The sequence below is a fragment of the Parambassis ranga genome, chromosome 2 (assembly GCF_900634625.1).
Source record: "Parambassis ranga chromosome 2, fParRan2.1, whole genome shotgun sequence".
In the NCBI taxonomy this organism is placed as follows: Eukaryota; Metazoa; Chordata; class Actinopteri; family Ambassidae; genus Parambassis; species Parambassis ranga.
The window spans coordinates 7,982,291-8,002,557 of NC_041023.1; the positions used below are offsets into that span (position 1 = coordinate 7,982,291).

General features: G+C 40.5%; 1 protein-coding gene across 8 annotated transcripts in view; it reads right to left on the bottom strand.

The window, feature by feature from the left end:
• LOC114432411 (sodium bicarbonate cotransporter 3-like) overlaps nt 1-20,267 on the bottom strand; it is a 28,717-nt gene that overhangs the window by 4,120 nt on the left and 4,330 nt on the right. For 4 of the 8 annotated variants that reach the window (XM_028400409.1, XM_028400403.1, XM_028400410.1 and 1 more), the window contains exons 2-24: nt 15,372-15,453; nt 14,293-14,442; nt 13,032-13,170; nt 12,382-12,542; nt 12,090-12,278; nt 10,684-11,067; nt 7,603-7,709; nt 6,828-6,985; nt 6,352-6,439; nt 6,120-6,266; nt 5,732-5,838; nt 4,659-4,833; nt 3,887-4,020; nt 3,540-3,785; nt 3,076-3,181; nt 2,695-2,856; nt 2,233-2,346; nt 1,927-2,088; nt 1,123-1,374; nt 936-1,004; nt 538-711; nt 288-425; nt 17-117 (exon numbers count right to left, since the gene is read on the bottom strand). In XM_028400409.1, coding sequence (XP_028256210.1) covers nt 17-117; nt 288-425; nt 538-711; nt 936-1,004; nt 1,123-1,374; nt 1,927-2,088; nt 2,233-2,346; nt 2,695-2,856; nt 3,076-3,181; nt 3,540-3,785; nt 3,887-4,020; nt 4,659-4,833; nt 5,732-5,838; nt 6,120-6,266; nt 6,352-6,439; nt 6,828-6,985; nt 7,603-7,709; nt 10,684-11,067; nt 12,090-12,278; nt 12,382-12,542; nt 13,032-13,170; nt 14,293-14,442; nt 15,372-15,453 — 3,545 coding nt within the window. The remainder of the gene's footprint in view (nt 1-16; nt 118-287; nt 426-537; nt 712-935; nt 1,005-1,122; nt 1,375-1,926; nt 2,089-2,232; nt 2,347-2,694; nt 2,857-3,075; nt 3,182-3,539; nt 3,786-3,886; nt 4,021-4,658; nt 4,834-5,731; nt 5,839-6,119; nt 6,267-6,351; nt 6,440-6,827; nt 6,986-7,602; nt 7,710-10,683; nt 11,068-12,089; nt 12,279-12,381; nt 12,543-13,031; nt 13,171-14,292; nt 14,443-15,371; nt 15,454-20,267) is intronic. The other 4 variants (XM_028400407.1, XM_028400408.1, XM_028400406.1 and 1 more) reach the window with 4 other exon arrangements.

Consider the following 20,267-nt stretch of genomic DNA (forward strand, 5'->3'; position numbering starts at 1 on the left):
GTGGTGTAGCACTTACCTCCCTGAGACTGATTTCACCGGGATGTTGAGTAGGTTTGATCCTTCAAAGTTGACCTTCAGTCCTACCTCCTCTTCCTCCTGCAGTCTGGACTCTTCCTCCTGCAAACATTACAAAATCAGTCATCACTGAAGCCAGGCACATCCTCCAAGCCATGTGTTTTACAGTTTTATTTATACCTACATATATCCTGCTTTTGGGCTTGGTTTTATGTCAGTATGTTGGTTTGATGCATGACTGATTCCAAAAATAAATGTTAACATGAAATTACCAGCATTTCCTGTGCTTCCTTTTTCTTGTCATCCTCTTTCTTCTTTTTGCTTTCTGGCATCAAGTCATCGAGCCAGCTCAGCTCTCTCTTAGTAAAGAAAAGATCTAGAAGCTTTCGGACAAAGACCAGCGCCAGAACCTGGAAACAAAGATCAGGAATATGGACCACACCGGATGAAATCTGATCTATTACAATGTAATACATGTATTTAATTGCAGTGGCAGTGAAGAGGTGAATTGAGTGTCTTTACCATCATGGGAAACACAACAGCTGCTGAAGAGGCCTTGATTACCCACAGCAGCACAAGACAGGAAAACTGCACCAGGGTGAAGACATGGACCTTCCACAATGGCACATAGCGCAGATAGATCAGGTCAGGCTGATGCTTGGCAGGCATGCCGAACAGCCTGATTCTGTCAAAAAACTGGAGAGTAAAGAGAAGAAATTAAGAACTACAAATGAAAAGCACTGGTAAAGACAAAAATCAATGCATTATTCAAAAGAGTAAAGACAATTAACAAAAGCGTTTCATGGATTCTAAATTATGATCAAAGATGTGGAGCCACAGGAGGCAAATGTTTCATTACCAACAGCTCTTGACTGCTGTTTAGTTCTGAATAAAAAGCCATTATCTTCAAAGAACCTTACTTGAATGCCTTTGAGGGAAGAAACACCCATGTAGAGAAACACCCCATACAGGACAGGCATGGGAATAAACTGCCAAGAGCAGAGAAGTGAAGAGATACAAAATTGTATAAATGACTCACTTTGCATTATGTTATATATTATAGGAATAGATTTTTTTTCTTCCTACTATTTTTATCACTTTTATTACCTTAAGCACTTTTGTCATGAAAACAGAACAACCCATGAGGACAAAGATCATAAAGCCAGTGACCCGCTGCTCCCGGATGCCCAGAAACTTGGGCTGCTCTCCTGGAGCAGAGCAGCCAGACTCCACCTTCAGGCTGTTAACGTGGGAGATAGAGAGGACAGTTGCAGCCACAAACCATGGCAAGCCCATAATGGAGCAGACGCCCAGCATAACTGCCACTAACAGCAGGTCCAGGTGATAGCCACAGCCTTTCTGTAGGAGAAAAAGAAGAGACAAGACAAAAAGGTCTGAGAGTCTTACAAAATCGAAAGCATAATACATGCAAACAGGAGGGGGCAAATTTCATTTTTAAAATAGCAGCAGTGAGGCATAAAGACAAATCAGAAACAGAATATTGTATTTGAAGCCTCCTGTTAGAGAATATGCTGGTGTCACCCACAATTATGGATGACAGAAATGCAGAGAGAGAATTTATGAGGTGTAAAAAGAGCAGAGTTGTTGACATTTTCGACAAAAGAGAGCATGCTGAAGGTGGCAATAACCGGCACAGAGCCAAAACATAAATACATTAAAAGGTGATGCAATATATTGGTGACACAGCAGTGAGATGCAGTTAAACAGCAGGCAACATGTCTATTACAAACTTGACTTATGACCTTTGAATATTATTAGTTGCTGCGCAGCTTATATTTGTCATCAGCAAAATGAAGGAAGACATTTGAGACACTATCGCATCTGAACACAAAGAGGAAGTACATACAAAAAAAAACACAATAAAAATACATCTACTGAGGCAGGTCTGACCTTCAGCTTGTGCTCTTTGCGGTTGATGATGACTGCTGTGATCTGCTGGTCCATAAAGATGAGGATGGTGCAGAGCAGGGCAGGAAGAGCTGCCACCAGCAGCGTCCACCAGGGATTATCTCCTAACGGATCCATCAGCCAGCCTCTGTTCTTTGAAGTGGGCTGAAGAGAAAAGCATGAGCTACAATTAGTACCTGAGGATTTAAACATTTTAATTCTTAAAAGTAACTTTCTCACAGTGTGATGTAATGCGTGTGGTGGTATTATGGCATTGATGCATTCATTTAACTAAATTCATATGCCTACCTCAAAGCGGTCAGGAACATTAAGTTTAGGGCTAGGGATCCCCATTAGATAGTCGACCAACACCATGATCATAATGGTTATAAACACCGCAAAGTCGCTGATAGTGGAGCGAACCTACACAACAACAACAACAAAAGTAAAAATTACAATTGTGTCCAAAGTAAAAGTAAAATGATTTAAACAATACCAACATTTGCCTACAACAAACTACAGAGTACTGTCCGGGAGAAAGCAAGACACTGCACATGAGACTGCTCCTGCATACTAATGGCTGAAGGAATGCAAACATTTACATAGTAAGAGAAGCTTTTAGCTACGCACACTTGCAGGCACCCAGACGTACAAAACATCATATTCAGATATAAGGTTTCAGATGTATACATATCAGCTATGTGGGTAAAAGGGCAGCCTGTATGCTATTAACAGTGCTATATTAGACAAAAATTGAGCTTAACATCTCACCTTAGTAGGGAAGTATCTTTCAGTCTTAAACTGCTTGAGGAATGAGGACAAAAAGAAAGTGGTGAAGAAGAGAATAATGGACCAGAAGAGGACATCTGGGATGTAGGGTCCATGGTGACCACAGGCAGAACCCACAAACTCCCCATGAAGTAATTTACACATCTAGAGAAAAAAGGAGGACATGATTAGTATTGCCAAGTCTACCTTTAAATGTAGCAGGTGACAGTCATAGTTATAGATGAGAAAGATATTAAAGATCATTTCTAAAAGAATGCGAGTGTTTGTACAAGGTGGAATAATGGCTGGATATATTGGTTTGCCTCAAACACGTGGTTGTAATTCCTGTCAGTTACACTAGAGGTCACTATGAGACAGTCTCACCGAAACATTGAGACTGCTCCATGGAACAGAGTCTGGTTCGTAGCCTGTTTGGTTCCAGTGCTGCACAAGCTGATCTGAGGCATTGGCTGGTGCAGAGCACTGACACCTGTGAACAAGTGAAAAAAAAAACAGTACAGTCATTTTGTGAGGGGGTTTCCACGTCAGCTCTGGGGAAGACATATACCAGGGACATCACAAGCCACTACAAATACAATTAAATGTAATGTATACATATATAGTGCATTTTTCCAATTGTTCTCAAAGGTACTACATGTAGCCAGGCAGGGGATTGAACCACCAACCTTATGGTAACTCGACAACCACTCTACCACCTGAACACCTACCACAGCCAGCCCCATTACACTTAATGTACAAATATTTGTTATTAAACATTTTTTATTATATATATATCATGTTGTGACCCATATAGAAAATGTTCTTTATTTCTTATGCCTGCTACTCACGAATACAAGGTCAGGTTGTCCAAGTTGTTGTGCATGTTGACAGGGTAGTGTTCTCCCAGGTGAAAGAGCTTCTCTAGAGCCTCATAGATAAAGATGATGCAGATGAGCGCCGCGAAAGCCTCCTCTGTGAAGCGAGTGATGTAGCACACCAGTGAGCTAGCATCTGTGGCCACCAGGACAAGACATAGGAAGGCTGTCCACAGACCAATGCTGGTTCGCAGCGAAAGGTAGGACAGGCCATAGTCACTGGGAAAAAGAGATAGCCGAGAGAGGGTCAAATATTATTCACATTCGATGCCATTAATGCTGCCATTAACTTGCAACAAAAGTGAACTGGCTGAACTCACTTGCAGAACTTGAAGAGGATCTTCTCAAATACCAAAACAGGCCCTGTGCTGCCAAGAATAGTGAGAGGCTGGCCTGCGAAGAGTGAGTATGCCACTCCTGTCAGTGATGCCCCAAATAGAGACTCTATGGCACTCTGTAGAGACAGGCGAGAGGAATGGAGTGAGGGAATATAAAGGGGTGGATTGGGAAGGTGAAACCGCACAGTGGGGCATATACAGGGAAAGTCTGAAGGAGAGAAGAGACAGATGAGGAAGGGCCGCAACCAGAATACATAGAGTTTGGATTAAATAGACATCCTGTGTGGTGTCTGAGATGCTAGATAAACTGCTGAAATGTTTCCACCCTCCTGACTTGTCTAAAGTCATATTTCTGTGTAGCCCTCGGTCTAGTGAGTTTACTTAGACACATTACACACACCAGCACACAGACTGTATCTGTCCCTACAGACCCTGGCCTAGTGAGGACATCTGAATAAAAGAGAAGAGACACAGACAGAGATGGAGAGAGCAGCAAATACAGATACTATATTAAGGAGATTAGAGATTAAGAATTTGAAGAAACTGACACTAACAATAAATAATTGATAAATTATTTAATAAAAAATATATAGCTATTATATGTTTGTATTTGTGTGTGTATGGGTTTATTTGCTTCCATCTACAATCCATCAACTCTTAAAAATGATCCTCTACACCTTATGTTATACAACATGACTAAGAATCAACGAGGCTTCATATTCACTGTGTTCAAGTGTAAAGCCTGATGACTCACTATGTTGCCTTTCGTCGCCTCACCAAGCAGACCTCCAAATGTGATGACAGGGGACATGCAGGCGCAGTAGAGGAAAAGGATGGAGGCTAAACACTGCAGGCTGAGTGAGTCCCTAATGTCACTCCAGTAGAAGGGTGCCTTCCGCTTCACATCCAGGACCAGACCTCCAAAAATCCTGGAAGAAGACAGAGACATTTATTGTTTTCAACAAATGTGCCGATTATTTTGTTTGATTTAATTTTGATGCAAATTGATGCAATTTCCCCATTGTGGGACTAATAAAGGTTTCTTAATCTTAATTCTATGAGTCACTTCATAATCATTAAAGCAATAGTCTTTTAACACACCATCAACCCGTGAATTGCCATTCTTATAAAGTGTTAATATTCTTTTTGATGATCCCATCTGAGTGCAAATTGTTTTAACAGTTCATTCAAATAATGTACTAAAGCATCAATGGCCCTTTTCTCTGCTCTGCTACATTTTACATGGCCTTTGAGAGATTCTATTTTTGAAATCCACTTCTCGGCTTCCCTTTTCACTGACACCTGTCCAATAGCTCTGCAGGGAGGTCCTCTTTCATTTTCCCTTTCCCCTCCACCTCTGGAATAATCTCTATTGCAGGCCTCCACACCCCCCACTGTCTCTTTTTCAGTGTCTGAGTTTCTTTACATTGGCTTCCTGTGCTCTGCTACACTCCCCCAAGCAGCTCTGACATAGCACGAGCCTTTTATAGAAGTGCTGGAAAGGACAGTGAATCTGTAAATAATATAGTGCCTCAGACAGAAGTGTATGATTGCAGTATGTGTGTGTCTGTCTGAGGTCTTAAATAAACACTTTGCTGTGTGGTCTGGGGTTTAGGGATTCAGATCAGTTTTGCATAAATGCCTTTATTTGATGACACAATACATACTGCTGTTAAGACTCATTTTCCGACAACTGCCTACTTTAACAAAACATGCCGACTTGTAAGTCAACTAAGTCACTCACGATTATCAAGTATTAATTTATCAAACATACATAGTCATTATTACTGGAGTGTTCACTGGTCATAGACATTTAAATGCAATTACCTCCCAGTCCTCTGTAGCTCAGGCCCTGCATGATGGTCATCCTCTTTTTCCAGTTCTCCTGCTGGAGATGCACTCCCATTGGGATGGGATGGTATCTTCCTCTTTGTCTGCAAAGCAAAGGACATTTTACTAGAGCCATGCATTTTAATGGTGCCATAATGCTGTAACACCAGACAGGACCACCCTCACTGTTATCATAATAATATGCAAGTGTCAGATACAGAAGTAAGTATACAGAGTGAAGTACCTAATCACTTGTGCGTTACAGTTTGCAAGGCAAGGGTTGTGTACTGTTTATTTTAAGGATAGTGCATTTTTATTTCTATGATGGCTAAGTAGTATTTACATGGTAGAGTTAATACAACAATTGAAAGAGACATTTACTGACCTGAGATGGGACATTTTTGGGGGGCTCAATCCTTATTGTTGGGTCCCATTCTCCAGGAGGCAGGACAGTCACCTGATCGAGGAACTCATCAATTCCAGAGAGGAGATCGATTCGGTCTTTGGCCTTGTATGCCACATCGTGGAAAATCTACATTATAAATATTTTTATTTATTTATTTCAAATATTCAAGCAAAAACCAATGTAATTAATATCTTTCATTTTTTTTTTTCACCTCATCTGTCATTAGTGTGGCCATCGATCTACCAATTTCGTGGTACTGTGGTCTTTTACCATGGGGACCCAGAAGCAGGAAAAGAAACCTTTGACCGAGAAACACATTTATTAGACTGCATTTAATTAAAAGTCTACTGGATCAAGAAAATGAAAATCTGTGGAGCACCCGGAATGTCAGCAAGTATTTCTAATTCTGATTTACAGCAGCCTTGCAGACACAAATCAAACCACATAATAAATAACAGTGTCAATATTCCATCCCAACAATGTGGTACACCTGCAGACTGAACACAGTCCTAATGTTTACATTACGGATTGCAGGCATGGGGAACAGGGTTGTGGAGGCATAGCCAGTTAGAACCACTGTAAATCTTCATGTTCTATTTGTCCCTTCGGCTGAGATGATTAGGGCTTTTACAAATTACTTTGCTAGCCTGCTTTGTCATGATATCATGTAACTCCTAATTATTGTACCTCGTCGGCACAGGCACCTCTGTGAGGCCTGTGATAAGGACTGCAGGCGACAGTCGTACAAATGCAATTATGGGCTTCTCCAGGAAGTCTACTTCTCCCACTAGCACATTGGAGGCCTCTGCACCCGGAGGAATCTTTTTCATAAAATTCATGTCCACCTGGAAAGGCAGAACATATATACAGTTAAATCCTCTTCAACAAAGAAGAGGAAATCATTATTGTGAAAAAAACAACACATACAATAGAAGTACACATATGTAGAGAGTTAAGACATGGGCATGTAAGCAGCAGTTCAGAAAGCAGAAATGATGAATGGTAAAAGTTGGCAGTGACAGTAAAACTACGTAGTACTGAGCAAAGATTGTCCATTTCTTTCTACAACATTTTTAAATCCTCTGTAGATAACACTGCTCCTTTATTTGTATCCTATGACACATAAATTACATCTTATTTTGGCAGTCAAATGGATGGTGGTATAATGATAATCATATGGCATCCTGCCATTTTATTTAATGGATGTGGAACTACAAGTGGGATGGATAGAAGCCATGCCATGGAGGCGGATTTGCAAAATATTCTTTTGTTATGTAACCATGTCAGACTTTTGGTCCATAACGGGTGTAAATGTTGGCTCTCCTTGAGGCTGCTGTCAAACACAGACTACTGAGATGTCTGCGAAAGTCCAGAAGGTGAGGAAAACACACGGAATGGACTGGGACATGGGCCATTCCACAATGATGGACAGTTTCTGTGCTCAGTACTGGGGTTAGTTTACCTTGCTAAAGTCGACACTGCTGCTTTCTCTACTGACCCCTACTTTGGATGGCCTCCTGTCCTTGCCATCCAGATTCGTTGGGACAGAGTTCTGAGACACCAGTGGTCCTGGGAGGGACAGGCGGAGGGAAGGAAACAGTGATGGACAATGTGTAAGTATTTGGAAGAAAAAAAAAACTGTGTGGTTCACCATGAAATACAGTTTGGAATAATATCGTTATTTCATGCTAGTTGTCCTTTTCAAATATATCAAAAAAAATATGAGATAGTACTTTTCAACATGGGCTCAACAAACAGGAACATTTTACATCCTCTTGCTAAACTTTCTTTTAAACTAAAAACAAATTACCAAATTAAGATATATTCTCCTTATGGTAATGTGCTTGTGTCTGAATCATAAGTCCCAACAGCATCTCTGCCACAATATAACGCTTGCGTACTGCAGGTTTGCCAGCACTGAAATTCATTCTTTAGTTTAGTGCTTAAATTTTTTTGTAGCAGCAAATGAAATGATGTCTCAAAAAATCCATTACTAATGACAATCTTATACAGAGCTGCAGTACTGCAGCGGTAAGAGGATTTATTTCACACAGCAGTGTTTTTGATTGCTCACCGTCTGTTGAGCTCATTGCTCTGGCACTCAACTCAGTTCCCCTTAACCTTAACTAAAGATCAGTAGAAGTATATAAAATTCCGGACAGTTCACCTTCGTCAGACTTTAGCACCTTAAAGTGTTCATGAAACCACTGCGTTTTTGTGCATGATTGGCTATGGACTTCAACATTGCTCACATGATTTGAGCCATACCAGATACAGGAAACTCTAGCACTTGAGGTGACATGAGAGAGACAGATGGAATGAAGGAGTCGTAAAGCTATCAGAAGGATAGTATGTGCATACTATCTTCTGAAATTTGCAAGTAACACTTCTTTTACCTGGTTGTCCATTGTTTCTAATGGTTACAAACGCACGCACACACACACACACACGTACGCACGCACACGAACGCACACACATACACTCAGCGGTCAAGAAATAATCATATAAAAACAATTACAAAGGCCTATTTCCATCTCAATATTAAAATGTGTCATTTCTGGCAGTATGTGGTTTTCATGCACTGATCCATACCCTTGAACTGTACCCTGGGGTAACCCCAGCCAGGGCTGCTGGGTAGCACTGCCTGTTGAACAGGAACGATAGCTCACATACCCGACAAAGCCTTTAGGAATATGAGTGGGATTAGCTGAGGTTGTGTCCGCCAACGCACTTCATTCAGGAAGGCTAAGCCATGGAATGCTCCCCCCTTCATACCAGCCTTTTAAACAGTGGCGTCACAGTGCTACCTCATTTGTATGCAACAGAGGAACATGAATAACTGAAATTTTACAGATATTCTGACTTCTGTATGATGGCAAAGACATGGCAGACTGTTATAGCAGGCTTACATGTTTGTTCTTGCACTGAAACCTTATGAAATTAGGTCTAGACTCAAACATTACTACAGTTTCATAAAACCTATCAGTAGTTGTCCACCTGAGGCTAAATGGCATTCTACTAAAAAAATTTAAAACTTGAGAAGCCCTCAAGTAAGACCGTACATGCCCTAAAGAGAGGTATTCCAGACTTGTACTTAGACTTAGATTTAGCCTGTAGTCAGCTCAATGCCTCTACAGACCATTCACATCATTGTATGTAAACTGTAAGGATTTGTAACATGCAAGTGAGATAGTCAGCAGTAACCTCACAAATTCATCTAAATGACACATTAAGAACATTTTACTTATACCACTATTTAGATATCTAGTTATGTTAAGTCTAGAGTAGTTTTCACACCCAAAAGAGCAATTAGCCGTACCAATCCGAGGTTTAAACTGTAAATAAATCACACGCTGACGTCAATGCTGTGAATATTACGAGAATTAAGTACAATTACAGAAACTCATCCACTATCATAAAACCATCTCAACCTTCCAGAATCAGCTCCCACCAGCTGAACGCTGATGCTGAGGACCTATACTTTGATATGAAACCATTGCCAGAGCAAGATAAACACAAATCAACATACACACAACCACACAGTCTAATAATAAACACACAGGGCTTCATTTCGGAAGAACAAAAAGTCACTGTAGGTGCCAATGTGATAGTACATACAGTACCAACAGTCTCAGGCTTATTTTTGGCCATGCTTCTAGCGCACATTGCTCCCACTGCACTCTTAATCGGGTAAAAGAATGTTTATTCTTAGGAATCAATGAGGATGATGCAATGGGAAAAGCACAAGTTGCATGACGTATATAAGTGAACTCAAAAGGGTAACATGTCCCCGTTGAAAGGATTTCGGCTGTATTATGTCAGTTTCTATCATATCTATCATATTGCATAAAAAAGTAGAGATGTCTCAAAGCTTTCTGCAAGATCTGCATCAAAGATTTAAAAATGCCCAAATGCACATAATTGATCATAAGTTATATATTACTACTACAAAAAAAGCCAATATTTGTAGTAGTACTACATAACAGGAGAGCTGGTGGGAAAGCAGTGCTACTGGCTATAGTAAAAAGTCAGGTGATTGTATTAAACATGCGTCTATGTAAGTCTAGATTGCTTCTTGCTGTCATCAAGACAGACCAAGATTTGTGGGATCGCAGGATCACACAAATCAAGACATTCTATATAACAAGTGAGATAAAACACTGGACATTGTTCAGGCGAAAGACAATACAAAGTATTCCGAGAGGCAGCCATGCAACCACAATGAAAGATATGTGAAGGAGGACGTGGCCAAGCAGCAGGGAAGGTGATGTATGGATAGCAAATAGTACTAAAGAAGGAGAAAGTAGAAGAGAACATTTTAGAATAGACAGAAACAGACAAGAGATAGAGGCGAGAATCATAAAGCAGAAGATATAGTATCAGAAATATGGTGGGAAAAGTGTCTTAGTGATTAAGCCTTGCTGTGGATTATTGATGAGATGGCTAGAAGGTTGGAAGTTAACAGGGTGCAGTGCTTTCATGCTAGTGCTAGTGTTCTCTGTTTAAGCTGTGACTCACACTGGCAAACTACACAGATATTTGCCTTCTAAGGGCAGCAGCTCAAGGTTCTGAGACGCCGAGGATGCCCGTCGGCTGAGCTGTGGTGATACTGCCTCTCCTTCTGCAGAGTCGGGCGGGTCGTCATCCTCTGGAGGAGATACCACCACTTCAGGTATGCCTTGAGGGCCAAGACCTGTGCCCCGGGTTTGTGACGGACTTGGAGGGGAACGGCGAAAACACGAAGGGGTACTTTGAGGGGTGGTGAGGGGAGAGGGGCCTGGGGATAACCCAGTGTTCGAGGAGGAGGAGGGCAGGAGGTGGTTGAGCAGGACGGAGACTCTCGACTCACGTCTCTGGGACATGTTGGAGACAGATGAGGTTGTCCCTGGCTTGTGGAGAGAGAGACGTGAAGAGGACAGGCCCTCTCCTATTTGAGGAGACAATGGCAAAAAAGGTAGAGATAGAAGGAGGGAAAATAGAAGGAAAAGGAACAAGGGATGGAACAGAGAGGGAAAAACAAATGAAACAGAAGTACATCACAGAGATGGTACCTGAAGGAGACACAGCCAGGAAAGGTGGGCAGCAAGAGTGCGGCAGAGGTGTAGTTAGATAGATTTGTGCTTGCAAAAAGGGAACGAAAAGCATAGCTGTGAGCAGAGGAGACTAAGAATGATTCAGTGAGGCATGTAGGAGGGTCTGCATGTGCCAAACAATGTGTTATATTCAACTCCAAACAAACCAGTCACACACCATAACTGCATAAGAGGCAAAACTCTAAGTCCAGAGAAGCTTGCATGCAGGAGAGGATGAGTTAGCACGATGTCAGTGCACTGTAAGCAAACTTGTGCTCTACCACAAACAGACCAGTCATAGATCCTACACATATTCATATAAGCATTCATCTTTCACACCGCAACGATTACCACAACCAACAAGAACCGTCCATGTGACATGTGATTCTGACCTTTCACATTTGTGCTTCAGGTTTAATGATATGAAAATGCAAGCCCAACAAGAACCACAGGCACAGAAGTGGAGAATGTGATATTTCATTCATTATTAAAACCTCAGGCTGCTCACCTAAGATCTTAAAATGCACACCATACATTAACACCACTGTGGCCATGCCCAGTCAAAATACACACAATGCTGACTTCTGTTGCAGGTAAAGCATTATTTCCAGAATGTCACCCTGAGGAGTGAAAACATTAATTCAAACCCCAAAGCCAGGCCAGCCATACAGGTTAGCACATATTAGCACCCAAATTTCTCTTTCCCTAAGGGGACTGAGTGCCTCAACGGAGATGGTTGCTCTAAATTTTACTCACTTTTTACCATCCACCTTCTACGCTGGCATTGGGGGATTTGAACAGTGGATTTTTAAGAACAGTTCCCCAGTGGTGGAAAATACGGAGGAAAAAGAAATCTGAGTGTGCTGGAAAATCTCACCGTTTCTTTCAAGCAAGAGTGGGTCAGAATGTTTCTTGCCTATGTCAGCAATGGAGCGCACCAGAGGGATGCGATTGCTGAGCTTTCTCTCATTCTGATGGTGATGTTTCTTCAGCATCGCTTCTCGTACCTTGTTGCGCAAATCCTCCTTCAGCTGGCCAGACGCTACCATGTTATCAATCACCATATCTGAGACACAAAAATGAGAATGAACAGAATCAGTTTTGGACAGAACCACTGATAAATAAAGGTCTTGCTTTTTAAAAAAGTGTTTTTATTTAGTAGAAATTACCTGCAATGTCCTCAATACTGTTGGCCCTCATATCCAGCATGACTGTGCCATTGAGTATGCAGCTACGCAGTTCAAATAAGCTATGTAATGATAATGTGGCCACGTACGGCTTACTCCACCTCTCCCCTCCATCTTCCACATCCTCCTCAAACTTCAGCCATCTGTTGATGATCGTGAGAACACACACACACACACATAGAACGCAGCTTAATTTTTCCTGAGTCAAACTCAAATCTCATTTTTCAGTGACTCATACTCCAAACCTGTCCCTTTATTTACCATGTTTTATCAGACTGAGGGAACAATCTTTGAAATGCCACACAAGTTAAGTCATAATTACAATTTCCAACACTTCCAACTTTAAATCAAAATAACCCTGTTGAAGTTTTGTGCCTTTCAGCTGAAATTGCTGCAGCTTTTCTGAGTGACACAAGACCAAACATTAGTGATTTATAATATTACTGCACCTTTTGAAAAAACTGTGATTTAATTGATAAATTGCAGGAAAACTCAGGCACAATGTTTTCCACTTCTCCAATCACAATACAAAGCTATTCTACAGATGCAGTAAAACAGTGAAAGCTGATATTTGTTGCCAACTGGAATTGCAGATTTCTTCATTACTACATGTTGTTGAGTTGCTCTCTGACCTGGCTGTCTCTCTCCACTCTGTGGCCCTGCCGTCTGTGAAAGAGAGCTCGTCCAGCTCAGTGAAGAGGTCATGAGGGACATGTTCAAGGTCATCATCCTCAGTACCCAAGATGAACTGTACCCTCTGGGACGGAGTGTCTGGACACAGAGTGAGCAAAGACCAAATGTTATATTTAATTAAGTAACATTCTTAAATTAATTACCTTCCTTTAAATACATCCCATGGAGGTTCTAACCCATCAAATTGCCATAAACTGTAATGCCAATGGATTTCCATCATTTGCAGTTTGCAGACAGCAATGTGCACAAAAATAAAATAAACTTTAAACAGCAATGTGAGTAAAATGTTCTTTCACTATGACTGCTTCCCTTTCTGCTACATACAGTGGAATACATGCATGTTTGATTCAGAGGAATTCTGGGAAGTGTGCATATGAGAATATCAAAACATGGATGCATTTAGTCGCTTTTATCATGCCTGATTGAATTACAGGGTAGATATTGGGACATCTAAAACAAGAGAAGAAATTGAAAATAGATATGGTAGTTTACTCCAGAGGGAGGCAAAAACAAAGTAACTGGAAGGAAAACAAAGCTCTGATCTCTAAACACATGGGTACACGGTGTGTGGTCTGGTGTGTATACACATGTGAAAAAAATGGTAAACAGTAAACAGTTGTGATTTGTGCAGTTGTAATAAAGCACAACTACAGAGTACAAGCTATTGTCTGGGAGTTTATTAGCAGCTGAAGTGATTCAGCAACTTCACACACAAAACGCTTAAAATGTCAAAGCCTTCAATCTGTCACAGGCTGGTTCACAGTGGCCTTCAATGCCTTTCAGAGCTGAATGTTTTATTCAAATCCATTTAAAGAAGGAAGTAACAGAGGGCTTTAATAAAAAAGTGGTTCTCCATTTTTGAAAACTGTTGTATAAGGATAGTCTGAGTCCAAATCAATTGATTATAAGAGAAGATAAGATTAACTGTTCACTATATATGGAGCAGGGAATGAGTGAACAAAGGGTGCTTTTAGACAGAGAACAGCTCCATCTATTTTGGATTGCAAGGGATTCTGTTTATTGTCTGAGGCCAGTCCTGTGAGTGTGTGGATAAACACAGTTGAAGTTTAAATGTTTCAGTTCTGTGGAATAAAAACCACAGAGTACATCAGACAGAGATGTAGAAAAGTAGTGTAGCATTTGGCAGTAGCTGGAGGCAGAAAGACATTTAGGTGTTATAAGTTAGAAAATGAGCCCAACCATAAGTGGGAGACTCTCTGCCATCTTCCTTCCCCTCTTCAGAGTCTCTCTCCCTCTTCTTTCGGTGGTGTCTGTGTCCTCGATGGCGATGCCTTCGCTTGTTCTCCCTTCCGAGAGGAACGTGGACACCTACATACACTGCTCTATGGCCTGGAAAGAGAAAGGTACACAATCTGTCCAGGCAGCCTTCATTCTTCAAATGGAACAATTAGGAAAGAAGAATGGACATTTAGAAAATATATATGGGTGAATATGAACATTTTTCTACTTAAAATCTGTCACTAGATTTTTTTTTAATCCAGCATTCAATACGGAATATTTCAAATTATATCAGCATTTAAACTCAATAAACTAACAAAGCACATTTGTCATACAGGGGCAACAATAATGTAATTGCAGTTCATCAAACAATTTCCAGATATATAACGCCCTGATATAAAAAGGGTGCTCCATTGCAATAACCTCAACTTAATACAAACGGTATCACAGGAATGGAATTCATACTCTAGTTTCTGACATACAAACATTCAAGACCGAGTACAAAGAATGTCTTTCAGTTTCTTTGACTGCTCTAGTTAACCTCCTTGAAGGAAATGAGAATATAACATTTAACCTTTTCACCCCTCTGTTTTTCCATCAGTGTTTTATCTACTTCCCCCTCATATTGTTACTGCCACAAAAGAGCTGCATTCTGAAATGTAAACACCATAATTTCACCCTAAGTTCCCTGCCAATAGCCATTTTTTTTTCCATAGATGAGTCATCGCTCTTTGATTTGAGAGGGAACCCAAGAGGAATGAAACCACGCTGTAGCACTCAGAGGATGGCATATAGTGCACAAGTTTAACAGATGGACAGAAACAGTGAGAGAGAGGAAGTGACAAGACACAGGACATGAAACAGCATAGAGTGAAAAAAAAGAGTTCAGCTGGACAGAAAGAACAGGGCTCAATGAGAGTCATAACAGAGATATTACTGAAGGGAGGATAGGATGTTGTGGACCCCAATGAGGAAGAGGTATTTTTCCTTATGCACGAGTCAGAAGAAAAAGGTTTCAATCTGAGTTGCTGTAAACTTACTTTCCAATTCATCATTTTCATAGTTTGTGTGAGTTGTGAAGCTGGTCTTTCCGTGGTCAACTAAGGCCTCCTCATCTAGTCCCTGCGAACATGAGGTGAGAGAAAGAACAGGATTAAAACTTTTTCAAGAAATATGCTACATTATCAAATAAGATTATTATAAAAATATCATGATGACATTTATTTTTACGACTCACTGGACACTAAACTCTGCTCTTTATTTTGAATTGGTCCGACACCAGCATAGATCATGCTGTACTTTGCTGTGTAGCCAGGGGACACATTGTTCACACCTTGTACCCTACAGGTAGTGAGCCCCGCTTTTGTTTGTATTTGTACAGTATGGTTTACCACATACTTAATCCTCCCAGCTTTGCACTAAAGCCCATAAGTATAGCAAGTTAAATATTTCTGTTCTGCACATGGTTAACGGCCCATCTAGGCCCGGTAGATTGTGATAATTCATGTTGCTTTTGAAATATAGCATAGAACACATTGTAAAACATTGGTGTAAGCGATAAAGGTCGAGTTTCGTGGCAACATCAGGAGGCAGCTTACAGTCATTAAAAAAAAGAGGCCATGACCTTATTGAAAACAATTAACCTGAATTCAACGTCACAGACACATCAAGAGATAGAATGATCCAATTACAGGAGATTATTGTTATTTGTTATCTTTATAGATAGCTGGACCAGCATTGACCATGTACCAGCCCAAATTACCATTTTTTAAGTCTTGTATTTGCAGCTCTAGTAACATAAATACTCCCTGGTTATTTCTACTACCACCAAGTGTCTGTATCGAGAAAAATCAATGGAGGTCAGACAGGCTCGTCAGTGTGGATTTCAACTAAACGTAATGTATTGTGACCAAGAAGGAAATGTTTATTTTAGACAGGCATTCATATAGAGAGTATAAATACCACAGTGGTACCAGGAGCTAATCTTGGGACCTCACTGCCAGGCTAATGCAAACAGGTTGAATAAGGGATATATGTACAGCAGCAGTAGGCTTAATCCTACTGAGTGCTGATTACACATATCGCATTCTCTTTGCCATTTTAAATCAGGTTACAACATTGATGTTTATATATACACATTCATATAGACACATTATGGTGACATTTACATTCAATATGAACAGCCTCATACTGTATATAAGTCATCTGTTTTTCAACAAATACAAATTTCCTGCTCTCTTCCTGTCTCTGTACAAACACTTTGATGCAATACAACCCCCAATTGGAGGATCTTTTCACTCCCTTTAACCAATCACAGAGAGGCACTGCTGCCAAGCAGGGGAGAATGGAAATAAAAGGTGATGATGTTAGAGGCATGCTGGAAGGATACATGATACGTGAATGATATAAGGGCCTGGCCTGTCCTGATGTGTCAGTCACCTCCACTAACCACTCTTCTGTTTCATTATCATGGAAATTGTGTTCATCTACTGCTGCCCTCACATTATTATTGTCCTGCTACTATTAATATGTCTTCAATGACATTCAGATTTCCACACATATATTACCATACTCATTCTCCTCTTCATACCCCCACCTACAATGAATGATGCCATCTGTCATTGTGTTTGTGTGTGCACTTGTATGTGTGCTTTTCTCTTTTTCTGGTGGATTTACATGATAATGAGCTGCACTGCTCTCTGACGGTGCCTTGATGAGGAGCAGTAATAATATTCAGCTGTGGGAGAAGAGCAGCGAGAAATTAATCTGTCGTTAGTAACTGCAGTTCTTTTCCCCACAGTACAGCACCAAGGGAGATAAAATTGACCAGCTAGTCTCTGATGGTCATTTGTTATCAAAAGCACTGAAGAGCTGTAGCTGCAATCAAGAGGGAATGGAAAGCCAATACACAAGTACCCAAGCAGACTCATGGAATGATGAAACAAATGCTTTTAGGATTAATATGAAATTATACAGTGCAAATTATATTTTTGTGCTTTGAAACAAATCAAAATTGTGTCAGTCAACATAAAGGGAATTTTGCAAGTGGTCAAAGTTCTTAGCACTTCATCCTACAGGAGTCACATGACCCAACGCTTACAAGGAAGTAGAGCAAAGCCGGTAAAAGACTATTCTTGCTGCATGCGTTTCGCCTTATTATTAAGCTTCTTAAAATACCACTTAACGAAATATGTTAATTGTATTGTATAAACATGTCCAAACATCTCTTTGCATGCATTCTGTGATTGTTGTCGTCGTCATGCCTGTTAAGTCAAGCACGTGTTAAAGTCTGTTGTGCCCTCAACCTCATGTTGCTTGGTACTGTTTAAGAACACATGATGCAACCTGTCACATAGCTTTGTCAAAAATAAACCCCAGTCTCTCAAACACAGTACCCAGACAAGGGGGGGGAGGGCGCTTACTCCTGTAGTTCAGCCACAGCTGTGTTTTGTGGGCATAATGGCCAGTGTCAGTGGGGAGTGCTTGGACAGCAGAAGACTTGCCAGCTGAGGAAGAAGAAGCTGTCATATAATGCCATCAATAGAGCTGCAGATGACAGAAGGCAGACATGTCTCTGGCTGTATTTGCACACTAATTAAAGACAGATTATATATGCCTAGCCCTGTGTTCTATCTTGTGAGTACACATGTGCCTAGAGGTGACCACTGTGAAGTCAGATTATCTAGATTTGGATCAGCAGAAATGAACTACAAACTTTTTTTATTTCTGAGTTCACATCTAGGGACAAACCTCATTCTTCTCCCCCAAAAAGACAAAACTAGAGAAATCTAGCACATCCTGTAGGCCCTCAGTGTCTCTAGAGGCTTTACTATCCCAGTCAAGCTAAACTGTTGCACAGTGATAATACAGGTTTTATTTGTTTGTCAAAGAAAAGCCTTGCTCAATAATTAAGATAATTAATAACGATGCAAAAAAACAGTGATTTCTTTTTCCATACAATATAAAAAGGAACCAAGCTGCAATTCCCAGGGTGGAGGAATGAAACTTATGTGTAAACTTAAGTGTTGAAAAAAAAAATGCAGTTCACCCCGGAGCCTCTAGGCTCTAGGCTAGCAAAAATAAGCATGTTTACAGCCTGGTACAAATACTAGTCTCTATAAATAAATTTGTAACTTTTTGTGACAACTGTTCGGAGCAGTAAAAGCTGCCTGCTTTCAGTTATATACCGTCTAAGAGAAACGCATCATGGACACAGTAACAATATATACTGTTAGTTTTTGCTGTGCCCACATATGAGGATTTTCTCAGGCCTTACAGCAGCTTAGGTGGTAAAGTCACCAATGTGTTAAGTTTTATACATTTGTGGGGATTTATAGCTCACATGAACCTTTAAGAGGTTCAATCAACCTCCTTTCTTGGCACAAAACACTCCATTTATACATTAATTTGTCAAGAATAACACAGATACTGTGAAATTAACTAATTTAAGTGAGCATTTCGGGTGCAGTACTAAAATGAAGTTCATGTCTGCATCCACATGCATTTTTGACCAACATATAAACATACCTTGATGACATGCTCAGGCAGTGTTTTTTTCCCACAGCTAAAAGTAGCATACTGAGCCCATTTTGTCTGATCAGCAGATAATAATCAGAAGATGCTTAAAACCCAGCTAATATTCAGCTTCAATCTCACTTGATTAACTGATGTTCACCACTAATTTTACTATCCATTAACAGCCTGTAGGTTAACCTCACGTCTGTTAATACTATGTGTGGGAGTGATGTAACAAAACAGCAGCCAAAAAGCTCTTCAGCCAACCAGACAGTGAATGAAACAACCAGCCACCCAACATGCCAACACGCCTGATTCCCCCTAATCTCTGTTCTTTGCCAGCCTCGCTGTACTAGGATCTGGTCCAATCAATAGGGAATGACGTAAGAGAGGTGTTATATAGTGAGAGACCTGTCCCTGAGATAATTTTATATCTCTCGTCTTACACTGCCAAATGCACAATTGTACACTCCAGATGAGAATGTTTTTTTAGTGCCAATTATGAAACCAATTACATCTAAAAGACACAACAAATATGGAAACACGAGTGAGTTTATAGATGGCTGCAGTCCAAGTTATACCGTATACATAAATGATGCCAAACACCCTTGCCTAACAGGACTCACTTCAGTCTATACTTTGAGCTTTTAAGGTTTATGAGCTCTCTGCAGCCAGGTGGTGGTTAAGACAAAAACAAAAGTTAGCAGTGATGTCTTTAATATAACAGGCATGTTTTTTGTATTTTTTCCCCCATTAAGCCCTACTTAATATGCTGTTGCTGTGTTCTGCACTTCCGAAACAGTCCTAACCTGTCAAGACCTTTGAAGGTGCCCTCTGGTATCTGGCAACAGGACCTTAGCAGCAGGTCCTTAAGTCTTATAAGCTGCCTGTTGGAGCAGCTAGAGATCAGACAGCACATCCCCCAATTCAGCGGTGTTGGTTGATGGTCCCTGTACTTCCTTAGACCATGTTGGGACTTAACACTGTTGACTCACAGTAATGTTATAAGCCTTATTGTTATAAAGGTAATATATATAAAGAAATAATAAGTGTATAATTTGATCAGGCAGTTGACTATATTTCTGACTTGCCATTAAATTATTTATCTCCCTGAAGCCCAGTTTGTTACTCAGCACACCTGAATAGGATATTAAGGAGCTAGATAAAAGCCTAGTCCTGTAGCTAATAATTTTCTGAGACATGCAGTTTAATCATCCAGCTTAAAGAGCCAAGGAGCTATTTCAAACAAACCAATACCAACAGTGGATATAATCAATGCCTGCATAAAGGCAACCATATCCTCTCTATATATGTGCACAGAGAGGGAATGGAGACACTCATTCATTTTAATTACTTTTACTTCCTGTAAATAAACAGCATCTCTCTTGACAGCAAGCTCTTGTTAGGATTCTGTTATGTTG